General features: G+C 46.5%; 8 protein-coding genes across 8 annotated transcripts; 6 read left to right on the forward strand and 2 right to left on the reverse strand.

Moving 5' to 3' along the window:
- Window positions 1–51: 51 nt before the first annotated feature.
- N7487_007219 (uncharacterized protein) lies at window positions 52–836 on the forward strand (the record flags this gene model as incomplete). The annotated part of the gene is made up of 3 exons (XM_056874949.1): window positions 52–308; window positions 390–712; window positions 766–836. 3 exons carry the CDS (start codon window positions 52–54, stop codon window positions 834–836), a joined length of 651 nt encoding a protein of 216 aa, XP_056727137.1.
- A 780-nt stretch (window positions 837–1,616) lies between these two features.
- N7487_007220 (uncharacterized protein) lies at window positions 1,617–2,288 on the forward strand (the record flags this gene model as incomplete). Its single annotated transcript, XM_056874950.1, has 2 exons — window positions 1,617–1,673; window positions 1,989–2,288. The coding sequence occupies 2 exons, from the start codon at window positions 1,617–1,619 to the stop codon at window positions 2,286–2,288; spliced, it is 357 nt and encodes a 118-aa protein (XP_056727138.1).
- Window positions 2,289–4,864: 2,576 nt separating this feature from the next.
- N7487_007221 (uncharacterized protein) lies at window positions 4,865–5,467 on the forward strand (the record flags this gene model as incomplete). Its single annotated transcript, XM_056874951.1, has 3 exons — window positions 4,865–5,017; window positions 5,082–5,302; window positions 5,362–5,467. 3 exons carry the CDS (start codon window positions 4,865–4,867, stop codon window positions 5,465–5,467), a joined length of 480 nt encoding a protein of 159 aa, XP_056727139.1.
- Window positions 5,468–6,858: 1,391 nt separating this feature from the next.
- N7487_007222 (uncharacterized protein) lies at window positions 6,859–8,423 on the forward strand (the record flags this gene model as incomplete). The annotated part of the gene is made up of 6 exons (XM_056874952.1): window positions 6,859–7,094; window positions 7,159–7,442; window positions 7,521–7,768; window positions 7,825–7,972; window positions 8,026–8,170; window positions 8,240–8,423. 6 exons carry the CDS (start codon window positions 6,859–6,861, stop codon window positions 8,421–8,423), a joined length of 1,245 nt encoding a protein of 414 aa, XP_056727140.1.
- Window positions 8,424–9,869: 1,446 nt separating this feature from the next.
- On the forward strand, window positions 9,870–12,311 carry N7487_007223 (uncharacterized protein; the record flags this gene model as incomplete). Its single annotated transcript, XM_056874953.1, has 1 exon — window positions 9,870–12,311. The coding sequence occupies one exon, from the start codon at window positions 9,870–9,872 to the stop codon at window positions 12,309–12,311; it is 2,442 nt and encodes an 813-aa protein (XP_056727141.1).
- Window positions 12,312–13,011: 700 nt separating this feature from the next.
- Window positions 13,012–15,452, reverse strand: N7487_007224 (putative NRPS-like enzyme; the record flags this gene model as incomplete). The annotated part of the gene is made up of 3 exons (XM_056874954.1): window positions 13,012–14,856; window positions 14,926–15,356; window positions 15,398–15,452. The coding sequence occupies 3 exons, from the start codon at window positions 15,450–15,452 to the stop codon at window positions 13,012–13,014; spliced, it is 2,331 nt and encodes a 776-aa protein (XP_056727142.1).
- Window positions 15,453–15,948: 496 nt separating this feature from the next.
- N7487_007225 (MFS transporter) lies at window positions 15,949–17,677 on the forward strand (the record flags this gene model as incomplete). Its single annotated transcript, XM_056874955.1, has 8 exons — window positions 15,949–16,032; window positions 16,089–16,109; window positions 16,167–16,224; window positions 16,283–16,342; window positions 16,397–16,682; window positions 16,737–16,834; window positions 16,892–17,055; window positions 17,108–17,677. 8 exons carry the CDS (start codon window positions 15,949–15,951, stop codon window positions 17,675–17,677), a joined length of 1,341 nt encoding a protein of 446 aa, XP_056727143.1.
- Window positions 17,678–18,476: 799 nt separating this feature from the next.
- Window positions 18,477–19,652, reverse strand: N7487_007226 (sugar phosphate isomerase/epimerase family protein; the record flags this gene model as incomplete). Its single annotated transcript, XM_056874956.1, has 1 exon — window positions 18,477–19,652. The coding sequence occupies one exon, from the start codon at window positions 19,650–19,652 to the stop codon at window positions 18,477–18,479; it is 1,176 nt and encodes a 391-aa protein (XP_056727144.1).
- Window positions 19,653–20,239: the final 587 nt, after the last annotated feature.

Below are 20,239 nucleotides of genomic sequence, written 5' to 3' on the forward strand. Positions count from 1 at the left end.
TTGTTTACATCCCGACAATCTCGGCCTGTCAATAGTCTTCGATGTCCCTACATGGCTATTTCCTGGGTAGCGTCGAGGCGTTATATCCCCTTTAAGAGAATCTCGCGACGTTGTATTCTATCCAAGTCCATATCTACCCACCCAGGGAAGACTCAGATCCATCAGCCCCTTTATATTTCCCCTGTTGATGCGGAGCCACTTCATCGCTACCGCCAGGGCGGCTATCACCCAGTCACCTTGGGAGAATGCCTGAAATCCGGACGATACAAAGTGCTACATAAACTAGGATGGGGAGGTTACTCGACAGTGTGGGTGGCCAGAGATCAAAGGTTGTACAAAGTTGTGTCGCTTACGGTAATTCTAGCTAACCAAAAATTAACTCTCCGTAGGGATGGTATTTATGTTGCTGTCAAGATATCCGTTGCTGAAATATACTGTATTGGGCAGAAGCGAGAGCTGGAAACTCTGAAGAAGTTGGGATTTCGGTACCCTCGTCTAAAACATACAGTGCACTTACTTGATAACTTCGATCTGAAGGGTCCAAATGGATCTTACAATTGCCTGGTATATGAGCTTGTGGGGCCTACCATTCCAGACACAATTGATACACACTTTTCCAACGGAAGACTCCCTGGGAAGCTCGCCAAAATAATTGCCAAGCAAAGCCTTGTCGGACTTGATGGCTTGCACCAAATGAATATTGCACATAAAGGTAAGTCACCCCACTCTCCTAGGAACATTTCGAATCATCCTCATATAATATAGATCTGCATACCCGCAATTTGGCCTTTACTGTGCCTTGTATGAACAATGCAACTGAGAAAGCAGTTTACTGAGATGCTAGGAAAGCCAGAAATTGGCCACGTCCGAAGGAGCGACGGGAAAGACCTAGAGCCGGGCATACCTAGGCATATCGTTAGGCCTACCTTATGTTGGATACATTCTTGGAATTCGGCCCAGTCTATCAAGATAATCGACTTCGGGGAATCATTTCCAGACACTACCGTTCCTCAAACACTATATCAACTCCCCGCCGCGTTCCCATGGTTATTGAATTAACCCTTCCATTAATTTTATTATTGGAGTGTACATTTTAGACCACTCGAGTTACTCAAGCTTGACCAAGAGTAGATCCGGGTACTTAAGCTCGACCCAACGTAGTCAATTGTCTTTGCCTCAGTATACAACGGTCCGATAGATCCCAACCTTGGAAGTGAGGCAGAGCTGTGGCCACATCACTATAAGATATTGAGAGATGTCCGTCTGAATAGGTCTAGACAGATGAAGAACAAGAGAGCTAGCGTAAGTCATCCTTCTATTTTCTCGGCAAGCAAAGGTTGTATTGAATGGAAGCACGGGGACTGTTCATTAGTAAAAGATGTATATGACCTAGTGATCAGAGTGTCTATTTCAAGCTGCGGACCTAAGCAAGTGGCTGGAGTAAATTAAGTGGCTTTACATGTGGCTATAGGTGAGCCACGAAATAATCACCTGATTGCGAGCCCAAGAACCCCGCTTTTAAGGTAAAAGCAGGTAAACCCTCCCAGATTCATGTGCCTTCAAGATAACGCTGGATACTCTGGATATGGCATCCGCTTCCTTCAATGATGGAAATCATGGCCTTCAGGTGGGCTTTAATACGGGACCTGTTACAAACCATCATTCTTCACCAGGTAAATAATAATCAGTTACGTGGGTAAATTTTACTAACAACTCGACCATTACCTTGAAGAAACTGGCGATATAACAACCACTGTAGGTGGTCCTAACTTTGGAAGAACTTGGAACGCAACCGGTACCATGAATATAAGTAAGAAAAAAAACAAATGAGGTAAACCTTCAGTTGCTAATCAATCAAAAACGAAAGTTTATAACTATGCCCCCCCCCTGTACGTCGCACCCTAGCTGGGCGTAAACGAAAAAGAGAGAGTAGTTCTGAGGAGTCTTCTAGCTCCTCAGATGGGCATAGAAGTAAAAGGTCTCTCCAGGACGACGATGATACTTCTTTTTGTTTCGATGGAGACGAGTACTCGAGTGGGGTTGATACCAGACAGGAGAGTCCTCGGAACTCTCTGGGGCAATCTCAATCGACTTGGGATACTGAGGTTCATGGAAGCCCACGAGATAGTAGTCCTGCAAATGGGGTATCTCAGAGTGATATTGGCGTATCTTCTTCGGAGAACGACTCAGATGACGAAGGGGTCGGATCATGGGACAATAACTCTGATTCTTTGGAAGATGAGCAACTTTTGGATTCTTTTAGTAGCTCTGAGGAAGATTCCGAATAAAGTGTGGGATCATTGTCGCCTACGAGTTTCCAGCATTTTTGGCAAGAGTATTACAAGTAATTCATAGAACCTTCTATCACGCATTGATGTAATTCAATACAATTCAATACTTAGAACCGCTTTAAGCCTGCCGTGTTTCATAATAGGTTTCAAGAGAGATTATATGACAGCAAAGTGGTGAAACTGATTTCGACCCATGCTGTACCCTGTCTGATCACTTTCTAGATCTCAGTCCCGCCAATTTCCAATCGACCAAAGATGTCCGACAGATCATAATCAGCCCAATCGACACGCTCGAAAATACGTACGAAATACCTTTGTTCTTCCTATATTAGAGGCTCACCTTTTTCTATAGGCCGCGTGATGCCAGCACCGCTTCCGTACCCTAAGAACACGATCGTCATCCTAGATATGGGGCTATATATACTATGTCCGTGCCGATAGGAAACTTAGATACCAGCGAACAGAATATCTATACTAGCGGTATATTGTTGGATAGAGCCCTATATTGCTATATCGAAGGAACAGTGGCCAACTATTTCATTTAAAATAGTCCTAGTATATTATCATAAACGGTATGGTCACTCAATAATGAATCCTCGACATAAGAAATATTGGCAATATTCTATATCACTCCATTGATTTCTTTAGGAAATAGCAATGACCCTTATTTAGAATTACGATAATGGTAAGGAAGCTTTAAAGTCAAAGGCAAACATTTGAGCATGATCGTAGTGCCTCTGAACAGGCCCAGCTACAGTACACAGTTTTATCCTTATTATTCTAAACTAGGAGCATGACCTATACGGCCTGCAAAATACTGCGGACAGTAGTGTACAAGGATCCACGGCCCTATGAGTGTTCATGGGTGTTCCTATAGGGAGATGGGCCAGGGTAGCAAGGGGACTCTGGGACTGGAAATATCTGGATCCTTGTTATCAGAAGAAAATATACCTGATTGTATTCAATTGAATCGGTAGTCGAAGCAGAGTGATCTATATAGTAAAGCGTCCGATTTGCTTTCGACCCACGCCTAAATCATAAGGAAATCAAGTTTGACAGTGGAACCACGAGGGGGACTACCGATTAGTAGCGGCACCGAATATTATTTTGGGGGCTTGCTTGGGTGAGCCATAGAAAGGATCGCTTGGTGTTAGAATGCGGTTATACCAAAGAATCCAAGTCTGGCCTTATTCCCTCGCCTTTCTGGGTTGCTGGTGATTAAGCCTTGTCGCCTAAAAAAATGGAACTGGAGCGGAATAACCAAAACCTTCGTCGGCTGATATGTAGGGTAGATTTACAGGCAAAGGCTCATATTTCCTAGACATTCTCTAAATTCAGCGTCATGATTAGGATCGGCAGGGTGATTGAAATAAAGTTCAGGTCCGTAGATTGGCCGGTTCACGTCGACTCATGTTCGGGGGTTAATCGGTTTCTTGATTATAATATAGTACGAAAACCTTGGGCTTACGGATCGTGTGTGGATTTGCAAGCCCTTCTAATTTCTTCTCCGGGCCACAATTAGAACCTGCTTGATATTCCGCCAACGTGGGTTGTCACTGGGATCTGGGTCGCAGAACCGTACCTGAGTCTGTCTAGATTCACATGTGATGTTTGGTTGGTCTACTTCGTGCCATTTGTACCCATGTTCTCATCATAAGTATGCCACCAGTTTATAAGTCTTTCATTAGATATTACCTCACTGTTTCATTCACTGCTTCATTCATCGCCGGAGGCATATACGAGACAAAAATTGTGATCAGCCGCGTATACGGCCTTGTTATATTCATTTTAGATATATACCAGCGCGGTAAAAAGGCATATCATATATAAGAGTTTTTTATAGACCTTTCTATATATAACTATATAATTCATCAACTTTATACTAGTGCGACCAACCATTAATCTTAAACCCTATAAAGATCAGATTATACATCTTTTTTTAACCAAGCGTTATCTTCAGCTATATAGTTAATTTGTTTCTACTTGTAAAGTGAGAGTGGATCTAAATTAATGCCTCGCAATATGAACCAATGAGGGAGTCATGAACCAGTGGCATACTTAAGTGGTAGACAAGGCTAATTGACGGTATATTGACTCCAGGAAATGGCAACCTTGGACGCCGAGCATGAACTTAAAAATCTCTTTAAATTCGATATTTCGGTACAGCGAGCCGGAAATAGCCTTTTGAGCCACATTTTTCTTTCGGTAATCACCAGGAGACAATATGAATTAGAAAAGAAGTCTTATCCAGAACATTTGGTTGCTATGGGTGATCATTTCCGTATTAAGATAATAATACGAATGCGAAGTAGAGCCAAGACTAGCCCTCGTCAGGGTCCCAACAATTATTCTTAAATTATCTTGAATTCTACTGCCTGAAGTATGCATTCTAAACGATTACGAGGCCTAATAAGCATAATCCAATATTTAAAGAAGTCGATTTCCCCATACCAAGAACTGATCTAAGATTTATTCAAGATCCCCGCAATCGACCACTCCCATACCAGTGCTCAGATTAAACCCCCTGGTGCCAATTAAATCAGAAAGCGACAGAAAAGCCACACATCACAACAATGAACTTATCAATCGAAAGAAGCCCGGTGCTTAAGTTCCGACTCCACATCATAATCGGGGCCTGGGTCTTCATTGTCTTCATTCTCATCATTGCACGCATTGCCAACAGTGGGACTCCGAAGACAAGAACAAATGTTTGGGGTATTGCTGTGGTAAGTTACTTTTTCTGGGTATACTCTAATATTTTGCATGGAATCCACTAACCCGTAACCAAAGTGCATCAAATCAGCCGTTTTCATGGCTTATCAAATAATGACGACTCACATGGATCGACTCAAACGATGGGCAAGCACAAAAGCGTATATGATATTGAATATTATTGATACCGTTTTTTGGTTCGCTCTGTTCATTATCACGATCATGGGTACTACAGGGTCGACTAGTGGGAGCAGTCGAGCGTTGGGTGGGATTACGGCTACATTGGTCTTCTTTCTGTGGTAAGTCGTATCAATTGAAGCAATGGTGTCGCTCTTTTTACTAACTCTTTTTTCTCAAGTGGGCTTTCTGGTCTTTTGGCGTTTATATGCATTCGTGACAGGCGTTTCTTCAAAGCTCACGGGTTTCTTCCTGGGGCCAAACCCACGGTTCATGCTTCTTGTTGAAGGATGAAGCAGGTGCTTCCTGTTCTTTGTCTTGCGCCTTTCTATCTCTCTTTGTTTGTTTCATCTACCTACACTATGTTTTAGGCCGTTGATACCGACACACCCTTTAGACTATTTTTTACGTATCTATGGAAATGACATGTTCTTCTTTGATATCAGGCCTGGAATCAGTTAGCAGACCTCGGGATAACCCGCCATAAGCACATTGAACCCTAGAGGCTATATGAATGAAATCAATAATTGACTAGAAGGAAGGTCAAAAAGAAGGTTCTGTTGGTGATATTGTTTCATCCTTCGTCCAATAGAAGATAATTTCGTGGATCGTAGTTACCCGATACATCTCCCCAAACAATCATAACTTTCCGACCTGTCTGTCCTCATGCTGTCACACCTAACGTATCCTATCAGTAAATGTAAACGATGAGTTTTGTTCTGAATCGGCTCGCTGGGGCGGGTTCTGGTCCCAGAATTCATGGCGCTGGTAATCCTTTGGGGTGATTTCTCGAACACGGAGAGAACTTAAACATTTGTCGACTCCGTCCTAAGTCAGCATCGAACGGGGAGCAATACCAGCAGCGATATCTTTCAGTGTAAAGCCAGACAAGTACCCAAATATCTGCGACTCCTTGTCAATCTCATCTTCGCTAATTCTGCACCTCTTGATCAATTCACCCGTGAAGTCCGGTTCGTGGTCGTGCTAATCGCAATCATGTATAAGATACGGCTATCCCCTCACCATGCGTCCATGATAAGGTACACTGACATGGAACCTAACATGGGACTTCGACTTCGAAGATATTCGGGAATGACGCACTCTTACCAGACCCAAGTACACCGTGATTCAAGTCCACGTTCACTATTTATACAGAATTTTGTGCATCTCTATAGGATGGGTTGGATGCCACAATTCCCCTCCACTACTTCCAAAGCGGCCGCGTACTTCGGCTGGAGCCACATTTGAATCATCAAAATTACCAGAGAGCGGAGTCGACTTGCTTCTACGTGGCTTTCTCTTTTTCCCGAAATATTCCCTTGACTCACAAACAGGTCTATCTACAAAGAAACCTCTCCGTGTGGACCGTTGGTCCTCCCATCTAGTAGGAAACAGTCCGACCGACCACCAACGGGCCCGCACGTGCCAAAACGAAGTATTGCATGACAGTTTACACGCGGGGTTTTATTATCCGAATTGACTGATTGTTTGGGGTGGTTTGGTTTTTGTGGGATTGGTGGATAGGAGACTAGTGCCGCATGGCACATTCAATGCTCAGTATGGCGTGCGATGTAGTTATCTACCGGCCACTCCCGACCACCAGGTGCAATATTTTGGATATATAAGCAAGACAAACTTTGAGAACTGACACATCCAGACACAAAATTATTTCGCAAATATGGTCGGACAGGCATTGACTTCGGTTGCTATCGTCGGTGGAGGACCTGGAGGATTAGGAACGGCGATTGCTCTCTCGGAACTGCCATTCCTAAAAGTGACTCTGTATGAGAAAAACACAGAGCCCCGAGAGGCTGGCGCGGGTATCAGTCTAAGTACGAATGCATGGAGAGTTCTGGATTTACTTGGAGCCAGTGACGGGGTAAAGGGAGGTTCTAAATCCAATACACACCAAAGGTAAGCGATGCTTTTCTAACCACAGTATTAACTAGCGCATATGTTGACTTCAAATTCACAAAAGAAATGCCTACACGGGGAAGGTTTTGAACGTCACTCAGCATCCTGAGAATTCGGCTGCAGATTCTCGAGGAGCAATCCGTGCTCGCAGAACCCGATTGCAGTCAGCTCTCTTATCTCAAGTTCCGGAGGGCTTGATCCAATTTGACAAGAAGGTGGTATCTTTGGAGAATCTTTCGGGCCAAGGAGTTCGTTTAGTTTTCCAAGACCAAACGGAGGCGATCGCAGACATTGTAGTTGGGGCGGACGGGCTACATTCTGTTCGTCAACCCTCTCGCGTTGGAACTAGTACGTGTGACTGACGCAATTTCGTGGGATAGGTTGTACGTAGGGTCCTATTACCTGATCATCAGCTTCACTTTACAGGCAACAGTGCATTCCGTGTCCTTGTTCCGAAGTCTCGTCTAGCTCATATCCCAGATATCACGACTACAACGTCATGGTGGTGGGGCGAAGCTGGGCATGTATATCTCTCCGATGTGGACGATGAGGAAGAGACCAAAGATCCACGTTTTGAAATCACCGTTCGTTCCTATCGTGAACCCGACGTCTCGGGCAAGACAGTCTTTTGGGGCATCCCTGCCACCAACGAGAAAGTGGGATCGCGTGTTGAGGTACGGCATACCTTAGAGGAACGAAAAATTTCATCAATCGCTAACATGTAAAATAGAAATTCGACCAAAGAATAAGAGACGCAGTAAGCGCGGTGACTGAAGGAGAATGGCGGGAGTTTGCGACATTCGCTGGACCTCGTCTGGACAAGATCACTCACTGGGACAAGGTCGCCCTTATCGGAGATGCCAGTCACCCTCTTTCCGGTACGTCCATGTGTTATGATTTGACTTATTATCATACGCTAACGGCCTTCCAGGCGCATTTGGTTCCGGGGCGACGTTTGCCATGGAGGATGGTTGGATCCTCGCGCGGGCCCTCGAGTTTACTCGGTTTGCTTCTCGTCCTGTAAGCGATGCTCTCGAGATCTTTGAACAAATAAGGGCTCCGTACTATGCCAAGATGTAAGTTTGGACTTGAGATTATGCGCAAAATGGCTTGTGTCTGACCACGGCTTTTCCACCCCTTCGCAGGTATCAGCATCTAGACGAAATCCGCGATAAAACGCAACAACTTCAAGCACAAGAGAAGGATTTTGATGTCTTTTTGCAAGCCAAGATTGACTCCTTCCTTTATGGAGATAAGGATTTCATTTATCAGAATGACATCAAGAAAGTGTGGGACGATTATCTTGTGGCAGAGCAGACAGGGTTATAATCCACTTGAATATCGATTATATATATCTAAGGTTGTTGCCTGTACTAGTTACTTTCAATATAGATTTTACAATACACGTAAGTGATTTATTGTTTATGTCTCCCATTATACATAGAAAGGTCCTCTGTAGTGTTTATGATATGGTATCCGACATACAACTTCGTCCCCTGTATCATCTTGGCTCAGATAACTCAAATTATTAAAGTGCTAAATCATTAAAGATAGAAATTGCATGCGCAACAATTCCTCTTGTCAGAAAAGCAAAGATAGAAAAGAGCCTCAACGAAAATTCTTGAAAATTCTTGAAAAGATGATCGAAGATATATCCAAGACAAGATCGATTTACCTATGGGCAATATAGTGCTCGGCTAATATTGTGCCGATCCGTTCCCTATTTGTGGTTGATTGTGGATCATAATCTGTATTGGCACTTTGTAAGGGGTCGGTTTCAAGCTTTTTATTTTTATTTTTTTATTTTTATTTTTTCCTTCTCGCCCTGTTTGGCAGATCCTCGGATAGCGGAGGACAAGGATGTTGGGAAAGCAGCATGATGTCTCTATATATTTTTTGTTTCAGGTAGCACGTACTCTGTGTGGTGTGATTCTTGTCCTTCTATACTTTACAAGGATTGCGGAAGATAAGCAAATGACCAAGTGGAAAGGGATAGGATTGATGGATTGAGGAGAGAAATTGCAGGTTCAGAAGTTCAAATGTTCAAACGGGACAACTTTATATGATAAAATGAATATAGACTGTGATATCTAGCTGGGTTGCCTACCAACATACGCAGTAACTTGTAGAAAGGTGATTGGTGAGGCATCACGTGATGTGGAGAGGAGAATCTGAAAATTCCGTTTTTTTCAATTTCTTTTTTTTTATTTTTTATTTTATTTTTTAATGTTTTTTTCCCTCGCCATCGAGGATTCCAGCCCAGCGTCATCCACTTCATCTCCAATCTACTTTTGCTGGGCCCTGACATCCCGTTAAGGCCAATAGCAAATAGATTTGGATCACCTTCGCTGCCTCTCTGGATCCCCTCCAGCTGCCCCCCCCTGAATCCCTTTGAGCGACCGTCGACTCATTTTTCTCGAACTGCGCTTACCGACTCGCCTCGGTCTCCGTAGCCGCTAGGCCTAATTTGGAATCAGTGCGCGGTTGCTTATTGCCTTGTTGCCTTGTGGCCTCAGGCTTTCAAGGAACAACAAACACGCGGCCTCGGCGCGACTCAGGTGGCGATTCTCCGCATAGAATTATCAGCGGCGCTGGCGCGACATCGGTGACAGTCTTGGTTAAAATTACCCTTCTGTATTCTACATTTCCATTTTTTTAAGGTAGCTCGCGATCATTTGGCCGTCCTCGCCCTTGCATGTTTCGTGATCCCTTTTGGATCACTTCATTCTCTGCCGCTTACGGCCAAGGCCAGCGCATCTCTAAAATCGAGTCAAAATGATGAACTACGGTGGCCACCCATTCCACCCTCAACAGCCGCAGCAGCCTCAACAGCAGCAACATCAAGGTGTCCAACCCCAGCATCCGTTGGGTCCACAGCCTCAACGTCAGCATGCCCAGTCACCTTTGCTAGGTGCGGGGCCGCCGCTGCCACAGCATGGCAGTCCATTCCCGGGTAACAAGCCGATTTTTCGGGGCCAACCTCAGCAGAACTTCGCTGCGTCGCAATCTCCTGATATGCGCAAGATGACCCCGACATCGGGATCATTAGGTGGGTACCCAACCAGCAGCAGTTTCGGCCAGTTTCCGGGCCAGTTTGCAGCGCAGAGCTCCCCAGATCTGATGTCTCGTGGCCCAGACCCCATGGGGCTACAGAATCTCCAGCGTGGGTTTAATCCAATGGCGCACCTTAGGCCGCAGCCGGGCACAGCCGGTCTTGCCCATGGACATCCTATGAGTGTTGCTTCGCCACAGCAGGGGATGAACAGACTACCTCATGCAGGCATGCAACAAAGGGATGGTCATACATCGGCCAGTCCTTCTATGGCTAGTCCGTCTATGTTCACTATGAATCAACAGCGACAGGCCCAGCCGCAGTCACAACCGCAATCGCCCCAGCAGACGCACCAACAGTTGCAACAGCAGATTCAACAGCAGCAGTTCCAGCAGCAACGACTTGAGCAGCAGCAAAGGATGGAACAGCAAAAGCAAATCCAGCAGCAACGCTTAGAACAGCAGCAGAGGCTTGAGCAACAGAAGGAATTGGAACAGCAAAAGCTGGATGAGCAGAAGATACTGGAACAGCAGCAGCAGCAGCAGCAGCAGCAACGCCTAGAGCAACAGAGGCTCGAGCATCAGAAACAGCATCAGCAACGGGTGGAGCAGCAGCGACTTGAGCACCAGCAGAAGCAGCAATTGGAGCAGCAGAGGTTGCAGAAATTACAGCACCAGACTCAGGCGCACAACCCATACCAACAACAGTCACCATTTTCCCAGCACACCCAGCCTCCGTTCCACCAAACTCAATATCAACAGCATCAAGCCCAATCGCAACATCAGTATGCCCCACACCAGACGCAGTTCTCCCAGCAGCAGACACAATTCCAGCCATCTCCGCACCAAGCTCAATTCCAGCATTATCAGGGACCGCATTCGGCTGCTGTGCCTTCATCACAGCCAGCTGCGCCGGTTGTCCCTTCCGTCACGGACAGCCCGGTTATGAAGGCTGACGACTCAAGTCCTGTACCGAAGAAGAAAGCGAAACCTAAGAAGACTGCTCCGGCTCAAGCCCAACCTGTTCAGACTCAGGGCCAGCCTCATGCCCAACCTCAACTAAGTGCCCCCACGGCCATTCCTAGCGCTAACCCCACACAGCCCAACGGACAAGGGCAGATGCCCACCGTGGCTGCAGTTGGGGGTGACCAGATTGCCACTCCGCCTGCGAAGCGTCGTCGGGGACGGCCGAGGAAGGAGGAAGTCGCAGCCAGGCTTGCTGCGCAGGCCGCACAGGCCGCCCAAAACGGCGAGTCGGTTCCAGGAGTACCTCAACCAGGACAGGCTTCGTTCACTGCCAACATGACGCCGACTGCTCCAGGCTCTACCAACATCACAACCAAGGGGACGCCAATTCTAGGACCTGACGGAACTCCTTTGAAGCGAAAACGTGGACGTCCTCGTAAGGCTGATCAAATTGCGTGGGCAGCCGCAACGGGTCAACCTTTACCACCGCCTAAACCAAGGAAGCCAGCTTCGGCCAAACCAAAGGCGCCTGGCACGGGCCGACCACGTGGGAGACCTCGCAAGGCTGATGTGGCCGCTGCAGCTGCGGCTGCCGCCGCTGCTGCGGCCAGTGGAGATCAGACACAGGCAGACGTCAACCCTCAACTGGGTGAGGGCACAGATACAACGACAGCGTTGAACCGTACAACCTCTTCGATCGATGAAGAGGCGCACAAAAGACCTGGTCCGACACCCCCGCAGATGATTCAAGGCCAGTCACTGCCGCAGCAGCAGAACCTCCACATGTTCCAACAGAATCAAGCTTCACAGGCGCAGGCCAATCAACATATTGGGCAGTCGCAAGTCCAGCACATGCACCAGCAGCCGAACCAACATATGTCCTCCCAACCTGGTTCCCACTTGCCGCATAGCCAATCTCTGGCCCAGCAGCCTGGCCAACCGCTCTCTATGCCACACATGCAAATGCATCACCATTCTCCTGTCCACCCGCCTCGGCCCCTCCCTCACCAGCCGTATCTTCAATCTCCGATGCAACAACAGATGCAGCACCCGATGTCATCCGAGTCGCCTGTTCACGGGATACCAGGACAGCAACGCAGACCTCCGATTCCCCAACGGAGCCAGGCCCCTCCCCCACCCGCACCCCAGCATGAACATCAGCATACCTTCCAGGTCCAGATGCAGCCGCAACCAACCTAGTGCTGAATACGCTTCGGAATATGGTTTCCATTCAATAAATGCAACCTTCATTGACCGGAGTTTCCCTTCTGACCAGTATATTTTGAATTTCATTCTAAAGAACATCGGTGTTAATATCATTCATCGGCTCTGTCACGTGTGTTTTATCGATCGTTTTACGTCCATGAAGTCTCGTATCAAGTACTTTCGTGGGCCTATTATGGCGTTGCGCGCTTTTGTGTGATTGGCATCTCAGGCATTTTCCAGTTTTCGTCTATTGTTTACTTAGCCTGTGGTTTTTATTCTTTTTCTTATATATCTAATGTTCTCAATTTAGTACATACTCGGTTCTAATCTCATTTTGTCAATTTGTGCATGACTAGCTTTGTTTAACCTCCACATGGTTAGATTAATTAGATTAAATAGTGAACTCTATTTTTTAGTCCTAGTTGCCTTGCTCCATATAGGGGCAGCTCTTAGGCAAAAAAAAAGGTCCACAGTTAATGCAAATGCTACCGATACGCAGTGGTACAATTTCAATTTCTAAACTCAAGGACCTCCTCAGTTTTGTTTTGAGAAAACCATAGCTATGATAAATGTACATGATGAGTGGACACCCGAACGACGCGTTAGCTGAAACTCCCCTAGCCTGCCGCATGGACCTGGCCAAAACAAGAAAAACCCAATCCCAAACGGGCGAAAAACAAGAATTAGAATATACTTACACACTCAGGCTCCCCATATACCACTTTTGAGCGATTTGATGCAACTTTCTGCGATCAAGCTTGTTAGACCTTGTACGGGGGATCCGGTCGACAAGGAGAAACAAGCTCGGCATCATGTGTTTTGGCAGTGTGTTATAGACTTCACTCTGCATCGTCTCGACCAGACTATTCACCCGGACACGATTCGTTATCGGAAGGAACGACATTTCATGATCTGAAATTCCTGGAAGAAGGTTTGCCGGGTTGTCCCCGAGATAAACAAATGCCACTAGGATGGGGTCGTCGGTCCCGTCAATCTCGCCGAGCATATCGACGACGGTAAAATCGCCCGGTGAAAGAGTCTTCCGAAGGATATACTCCACTTCAGTCGACTCAACACGACCACCGTTGAGTTTAAGAAGTGTGTCCTTTCGACCCATGTGCTCCACCGTTCCATCGTGGCGATACCGACCCAGATCACCAGACCGGTAGATGCGCGAGGTTGTTGCTCGCGACGGATGGAGATCCGCGATCCACCGAGGGACTGTGGTGAGGAATCCTACATCTGGTTTCTGGCAGAGATCATCCAAGTACCCACGGGAGAGATGGGGTCCTTCGATCAAGATCTCGCCAACAGCGCCGACAGGTACTGGTCGCTCGGGCGAGGAGGGATTCGCAATCCAAATTGCACCACTACCGGATTTCCCGACAACGGCATTATGGCCTGGTTTCGGGTTATCGTTGTACGCGCAGAATGTAGCGGCCTCACCCATTCCGTATTGATTTACAAGTTTCACATGAGGACCCCATTTCATGAGTAGATCATTTGACATGGGCTCGCCGCCGATACATAGCAGCTGTAGCGATGGGACATCTTTGGAACTGAGTTGGATGGCAATTGTTGGAGTCATGAAGCTCATATTGGCGTTTGTGAGGTTGATATTTTCAATCAGACCAGAGATGGTTTTTTCGGGTGTGGGAACACAACAACAGCCACCGGCAGCCAACGCTGTGAGGTAATCATTGTTACTGATGTCAAATGCATAATCGTCGAACTGGAATACGCGACTGTGTCGGCCTAGACCGAGGACCTTGTTGTAATCGCGGACTGCGGTGGCGTAAGACCGATGTTCCTGGATGATTCCCTTGGGCTGACCTGTACTCCCGGAGGTGAATAGAATCAGACAGGCATTTCCCGGTTTGACAGTGGAAGATAGCGGCCCCGTGGGAAGGTCTTTTAGCATATCTCCTGTAATCGAAATGACATTCGAAACAAGGGAAGCATATTTCGATGCATACTCAGGTGATGTGAGCATAATTTTAGCGTTGACGCGACTCACGACTGAGTCGAGGAAGATGGGAGGGTCGCTTGCGTCGATAGATATATACGCCCCGCCGGCTTTCAAGATAGCCAGACGAGCAATAATCGCAAAAGAGGACTTTTCAAAACAACTGAGCACGAAAGTTTCGGGACCAACACCAATATCGATCAAGTAAAGAGCAAGACGAGTTGTGAGATCATCCAATTCTCTATAAGTGAAGTTTCCATCCCACGAACAGATTGCGGGAGCGTTTGGGGTGAGTCGCGCATGTTCCATCGCCATGTCGTGTAACAAGACCTCGTGAGAGTCCGAAACATCCTTGGTGAATTTTTGCACGAGAATGAGGTCAAGATCAGAGCATAGATCAAGGTCGCCCAAGGATGTTTCGGGGGAACGGTATATGGATGCGATGACCTTGTTCAAGGAGTGAAGAAGGCTTGTTGCGAATGCTTTGGACATCTCAGGTGACGAGAAAGCAAGACTCGCGTGTAGCTTGTCATTGTCATTCGTCACATTGAGCATCAACTTTGGATTAGGGATCTAGACCGAGAGAAGATCAGCTTCTGCTGTAGGACTGGGGATAAATAAATAAGGATAGGCAAACGGTACATTCGAATTGGCAGACAGAGGTGCCCTTCTCAAATTTGGACAGTCACCAGCATAGCGCACAGCCGAAGTAAGGTGATTCCTCTCATCGGAAGTCCACCCTTCGTCAGGGTCAGTCGAGCTAATGCCTGCCTTGATACGACAGAAATCCCGAACAAGATCCTTCAGTGGACGCTCCGAGGAAAATTCCAGAGCGTGCGAATCGGTCCCTTGGGATTTGCCATCTATGTAGCACAGATTTGACCCAGGGTGGAATTCCAAGTACATGGTTCTCACAGGAGAGAAACCATGTATGACCAGTAGCCAACAAACAATGAGAACGGACTCGAAATCAAGACTCTGGGCCAGTTCTAGATCCAAGTATTCCAAGTATTGGGAGTTCGCAGCCTCGAGAATATGAGATTCGCACAGGGTAAGTGGAATATCGACGAATCCTTGTGGGATCGGAGGGGAGCTTTCTTTGGTAGCTTGGAACCGTTGATGGGTATAATAGAAGACTCATGTTCAAGGGTTGCGATTGAGGGCGCCATGATGAAGGATGACGAATGAGTGAAGAAGTTAGAAATCTAGTTGTATATTATCGACCATATGTATTCCACGGCCGAATAAATAGATAAATTCCAGACAATACACAGAGTAGGGATAGGGGTATTACAAGAGCTCAGCTCCTACTTACATTTACAGTGGATTTATTTTATACATCATGCATATTATTGAAGTTAGAACCAGCTGGATTTGACGCACGGAGTACTCCGTATGGAGTACATGCTAGTTAGCTAACTATGGTGGTAACTAACAATACATGGGTGATTTTCGTTTCTTTTCTTTTTTGCCTGAGGAACTGCACAGCCTTGTTCCTCGTCGACTTGTGTGTTTATTTGCTATTTCAGCTACACATCCTTGTTTTCACATCTTTGTCTTCAGCTCCTCATAACTCAAGCCACCCTCGTGTCTCCATCTTTTGCTTTATTTTCCCGAGTCTCGCATTTGTCAACTCACTAGATCACCAAAATTTCAATATTCACCATGGCCATTCAGCAAATATTTACCCGGAAAGCAAGGTCCTCCGGTACCTTTACACTAGTGGCTCTATGTTTTGCACTATTCACGGTAGGTGATCTTGATGCAATCACATCTCACCAACTAACCTTGCATTGTTACGGTAGGACACTTTCGTCTATGGCATCGTAAGTGTTTCTAGCTCATCTGAGGATACCACATCAATCTAACATACCAATTTCTAGATCGTACCTATTCTTCCTTTCTTATTGATGGGCCATGGCAACATGGCTTCCAAGGACGGTAATTTCAATCTATGTTTCCATAACTTGGGAACTCCTGTTTGACTGGCAGCTTTTAGTTCAAAAATGGTCGTCTGTTTTATTAGCGACCTATGGCGCTGCTCTTTTACTTGGCTCTCGTGGGTAAATCCACTATCCATTCACTCCCCCCCGTATTAATGGTCGAGTTATAGCTGTGGTGGGATATTTCTGCGACAAATATCGCACTCGGCAAGCACCATTGGTTTCTGGTTTCATCGCCATGGCCCTAGCGACCGCCCTATTCATTTCTGCGAATAATGTTTGGGTGCTTCTCGTAGCTCGAGTATGCCAGGGTCTGTCAGGAGCTGTAGTGGGGGTTTTAGGGCTGAGCATGATCGCTGAAACATCCCGTCCGGAACAGTTGGGTTCGCATATGGCTTGCGGGTCAGCATCATTAACGTGGGGAATGCTCTGTGGTCCTATGACTGGTTGTTTCCTGTAAGTTTTCTCGCATATTTATCCCATTGACGATCTAAATGTCTGAGAAAACAGGTTTTCCCAATTTGGCACTGTTGGTGCTTTCGGTGTCCCAATTGCACTGCTTGCGGTTGACATTATTCTGCGGATGTTGATTGTACAGGAAGATGGAGGTCTGTCGCGGGTTCGTTTTCTTTCTTGCTCCTAGATACTAATTAGAAGAGAAACAGATGAAACCAAAAAACATCACCAGGAGAATTCTCCTCTATTGGAAAGCAGTGACAGTGGCTCTGGCGATAATTCATTGAGCTTTTACCAATTCCTACATCCACTCATCCTGGGTTTGATATTTTCAGTTCTTGTCATTTCTTTCATTTTATCTGCCATTGAAACGGTACCTTATGCTTCTTACCTTATAAGGAACGGCAAGGCTGACTGAGATGCAGACCCTTCCACTGTACGTGCTTGACACATACCATTGGTCTAGTCTGGGCGCGGGACTTGTATTCCTCCCATTGACAATACCTTCCGTCCTCGGTATTCCAATTGCCCACTTTGTAAGGCATTTTGTGCCACGAACGGTTGTGGTAACTGGATTCTTCTTGATGGCAGTACCTACGGTATCACTGCGGTGGACACAAGCAAACACCATCCATCATGAAATCGCACTTATTTTCTTACTATTCGTCGTCGGAGTATGTCTTACAACAGTTCAAGCGATTATTATGGGAGATGTCTCCAATGCAGTCCGGAAGATTGAAAGCCTTCACCGGATCACAGAAGAGAAAAGCAGCGGACAGGCAAGGGGCTACGCACTCTGTAACATGGCATTTGCAGCTGGTCAAACGCTCGGTCCCATCGCTGGTGGATTCATCAAACATGAATTATGCTGGGGATTTATGACACTAGTGCTTGGGATTCTATGTTTGGTCGCTGGGCTTTCGTCGTTCTTTTCCATGTCGGCAGCTCCTGAAGTTGACGGGAACAGGGTCAAGGTCAACGATAACGGATGTTGAGTGTGCTTTTTACTATAATTTATGTATATTCGTGTATACTTCGGACCAATAGGTGACAAAGAAGGACTATAATCTTTTCCAGTGATAGGTACGTAATGTACAATCAGCAACAATATGCTCGCAAAATTATAATTGTGGCAGTGGCGAGTCTCTGTGCCTTGCAGATCTCCGTAATCTACTCGACTGCATGAACGCCGACGCAGCGAGGTTGTTTTATTTAGTTGCGTGAGCAGAAGAAGAGAGAACATTTATTGGGCAACTCAATCTTACAGAAGCGAGCTGAGTCTACCCAATAATAGTGCATCCATTGATCACAGGTGCAGGGCATCACATGGTTTTTTTCTCCCCCATAATATGACAGGTTCCAGGTTAACTTCATCCTTTTTTTTCAGCTACGTACTATCATATTGTCTTAGCGATAGCTCCCTTAAATGCACGGAAAATATGCCATCACGTCTCAGCCAGCCACAATCGACCAACGCAAACATGCTGAATGTGGCTAGTATATGCGTGTGGTCATTAATGGAAGAATTGACTTAATGAAGATGCATTTGAGGTGCCTACGAGAAATTCAGCTTGACCTTATTTGTTTATTTGGGGCTGAGCAAAATACTTGCTTTTAGTTGACTGCACTATGTGCTTTCGCAAAATATTTGGAAATTCATTCAATATTGTTATTGGTCAATTAGCTCGGCATTGAAAGATTATGGGGAATACGAATATACGGAGGACCATAGCTATTTTTAGTTTCCAAATACCAAACTGCCTGGATTCATTCATGCCTAGATATAGAAATTTCTTATATCACAATTCTACCATGCGAGACCCCTGAGTCCACCCCTCTCTCCACCCCATGCACCGCCGTCTCTAGCAATCCCATTCCACCTAATTTGAATCCTCTGGGACTGGAAGTTTCGGACTGATTTATTTGAGTCTCTGCAATCCTGCAAAGCCGCTGCCAAGATATCTTTCCCCTCTCTGCATGTAGCGCCGGTGTCCGGTGATCAGCATCTGCCAATGAACGCGAGAAGACCTCATACGCAAGGTATCCAGTCCATCCGAGATCGAGGATAGCCTTCAATATGGTGAGGACAGGCAAGAACCCACCACTCTCGTTCTCACAAAGAAAAAGCCGGCAGTTTCGAGACCAGCTCAGTCGACTGGGCTGACCGGCAACATAGAAAGGGTGGCCCGGGCCCAGTGGCTGGCTGAGACGCTCGCCATCGGCTATCTGGACGATAAACAGCTTGCTGATATCCAGAGTAGAAGCCATCCGGGCCAGTGAGGCGAATAGATCGGCCTCAGCTGTGTCCGCAACGCGACCATCCTCTGTGGTTGGATCGGCGTAGATGGCACCGGCAATGTTGAACGTATCCAGGGCAAGGCCGAAATTGGGTCGATTGACTGCCTGGACGATTTCCCAAGACTTTTCCCAAGTGTTGACATGCGTGCCCCAAGCAAGTGCCTCGTAAGCAAATTTGATGGAGTGTTCGTGTTGCGCGCCTCGGATAGCCAGTTCACGGAGATCTTCGACGATTATGTCCAAGTCGCCGATTGTCTGAGGAAGTCCAGTCTCAGGGTCCTCGGGGAGGAAGTTTGAGGGGACTAGAATAGTGTCTGCGCCGAGTATTTTGAGCGCATCCATCCATACGGGCAGTACCTCATCTAGGATTTGGTTGCGCTTTTTCCGATCAACCAGACCCTCGTAGAAGCGCAGGGGCTGGAGGTTAAGGATGACAATTTCCAGACTGTCACATTGCTCGCGGATTTGATGGGCAGCAGCTAATACAGAGTCGCGAGAAGGGGCAAAGTTGGCAGGTACAGGGTTGATGTCTCTGGCAAGGGCTTCAAGGTCATCGATGAAGAGTTCGACGGCCTTGAATCCATTTCGTGCGGCTTCGTCGATCTTGTCTATGATACTGTGGAACTTGTATGACCCAAGAGAGACGGTGGTAATAGCTGGCTTACATTCCATCTTGAAAAATTAAAATGATAAATTCAAATCGAAGGAATTGTTGAATGGAATGCGTCGTGATTCCAACGCCACAATTGCGAAGGGTAGATATTATACGCAAAGGCCAACACGTAGTTTCGCTAAATGGACTAGTGTTTCGTCATCGTCAACATAAGGGGTTTTCAGGTCGGAAGGTCGTAACCGGACCAAATATTGATCGATATTCTGCGGTGATTATGCAGGTGCCCATGATGTTCATTCAGCTGGCGTAACCCATTAGCAGTGGCGCGCATAATTCACCTGAATTCCTCGACGTATCTTATATTAGAGCAAATAAGAATTATCCTTGCGTTGCGCAAGCCACAATAAGTGAAATGGATGGTAACTGCAGCGATTTGTAAGAGTGTGTCACTGCGGGCTTCCCCTAAAGTAAAAACTTCCCCGTGAGTTATTGAGAAATATATGAATAAACAAATGAATGAATACGTGTAATAAGACGTGATCTATATATGGTCTCACTTAAAGAGACCATACATCAACCAAGAATAAAAAAGCAATTACTTAGCAGACGGTCTTCCTTCTGGGAGCCAGCATAGTATTCGCCGAAG

The sequence above is a fragment of the Penicillium crustosum genome (assembly GCF_028827405.1).
Source record: "Penicillium crustosum strain IBT 35664 chromosome Unknown utg000003l_segment0_segment0, whole genome shotgun sequence".
Classification (NCBI taxonomy): domain Eukaryota; kingdom Fungi; phylum Ascomycota; class Eurotiomycetes; order Eurotiales; family Aspergillaceae; genus Penicillium; species Penicillium crustosum.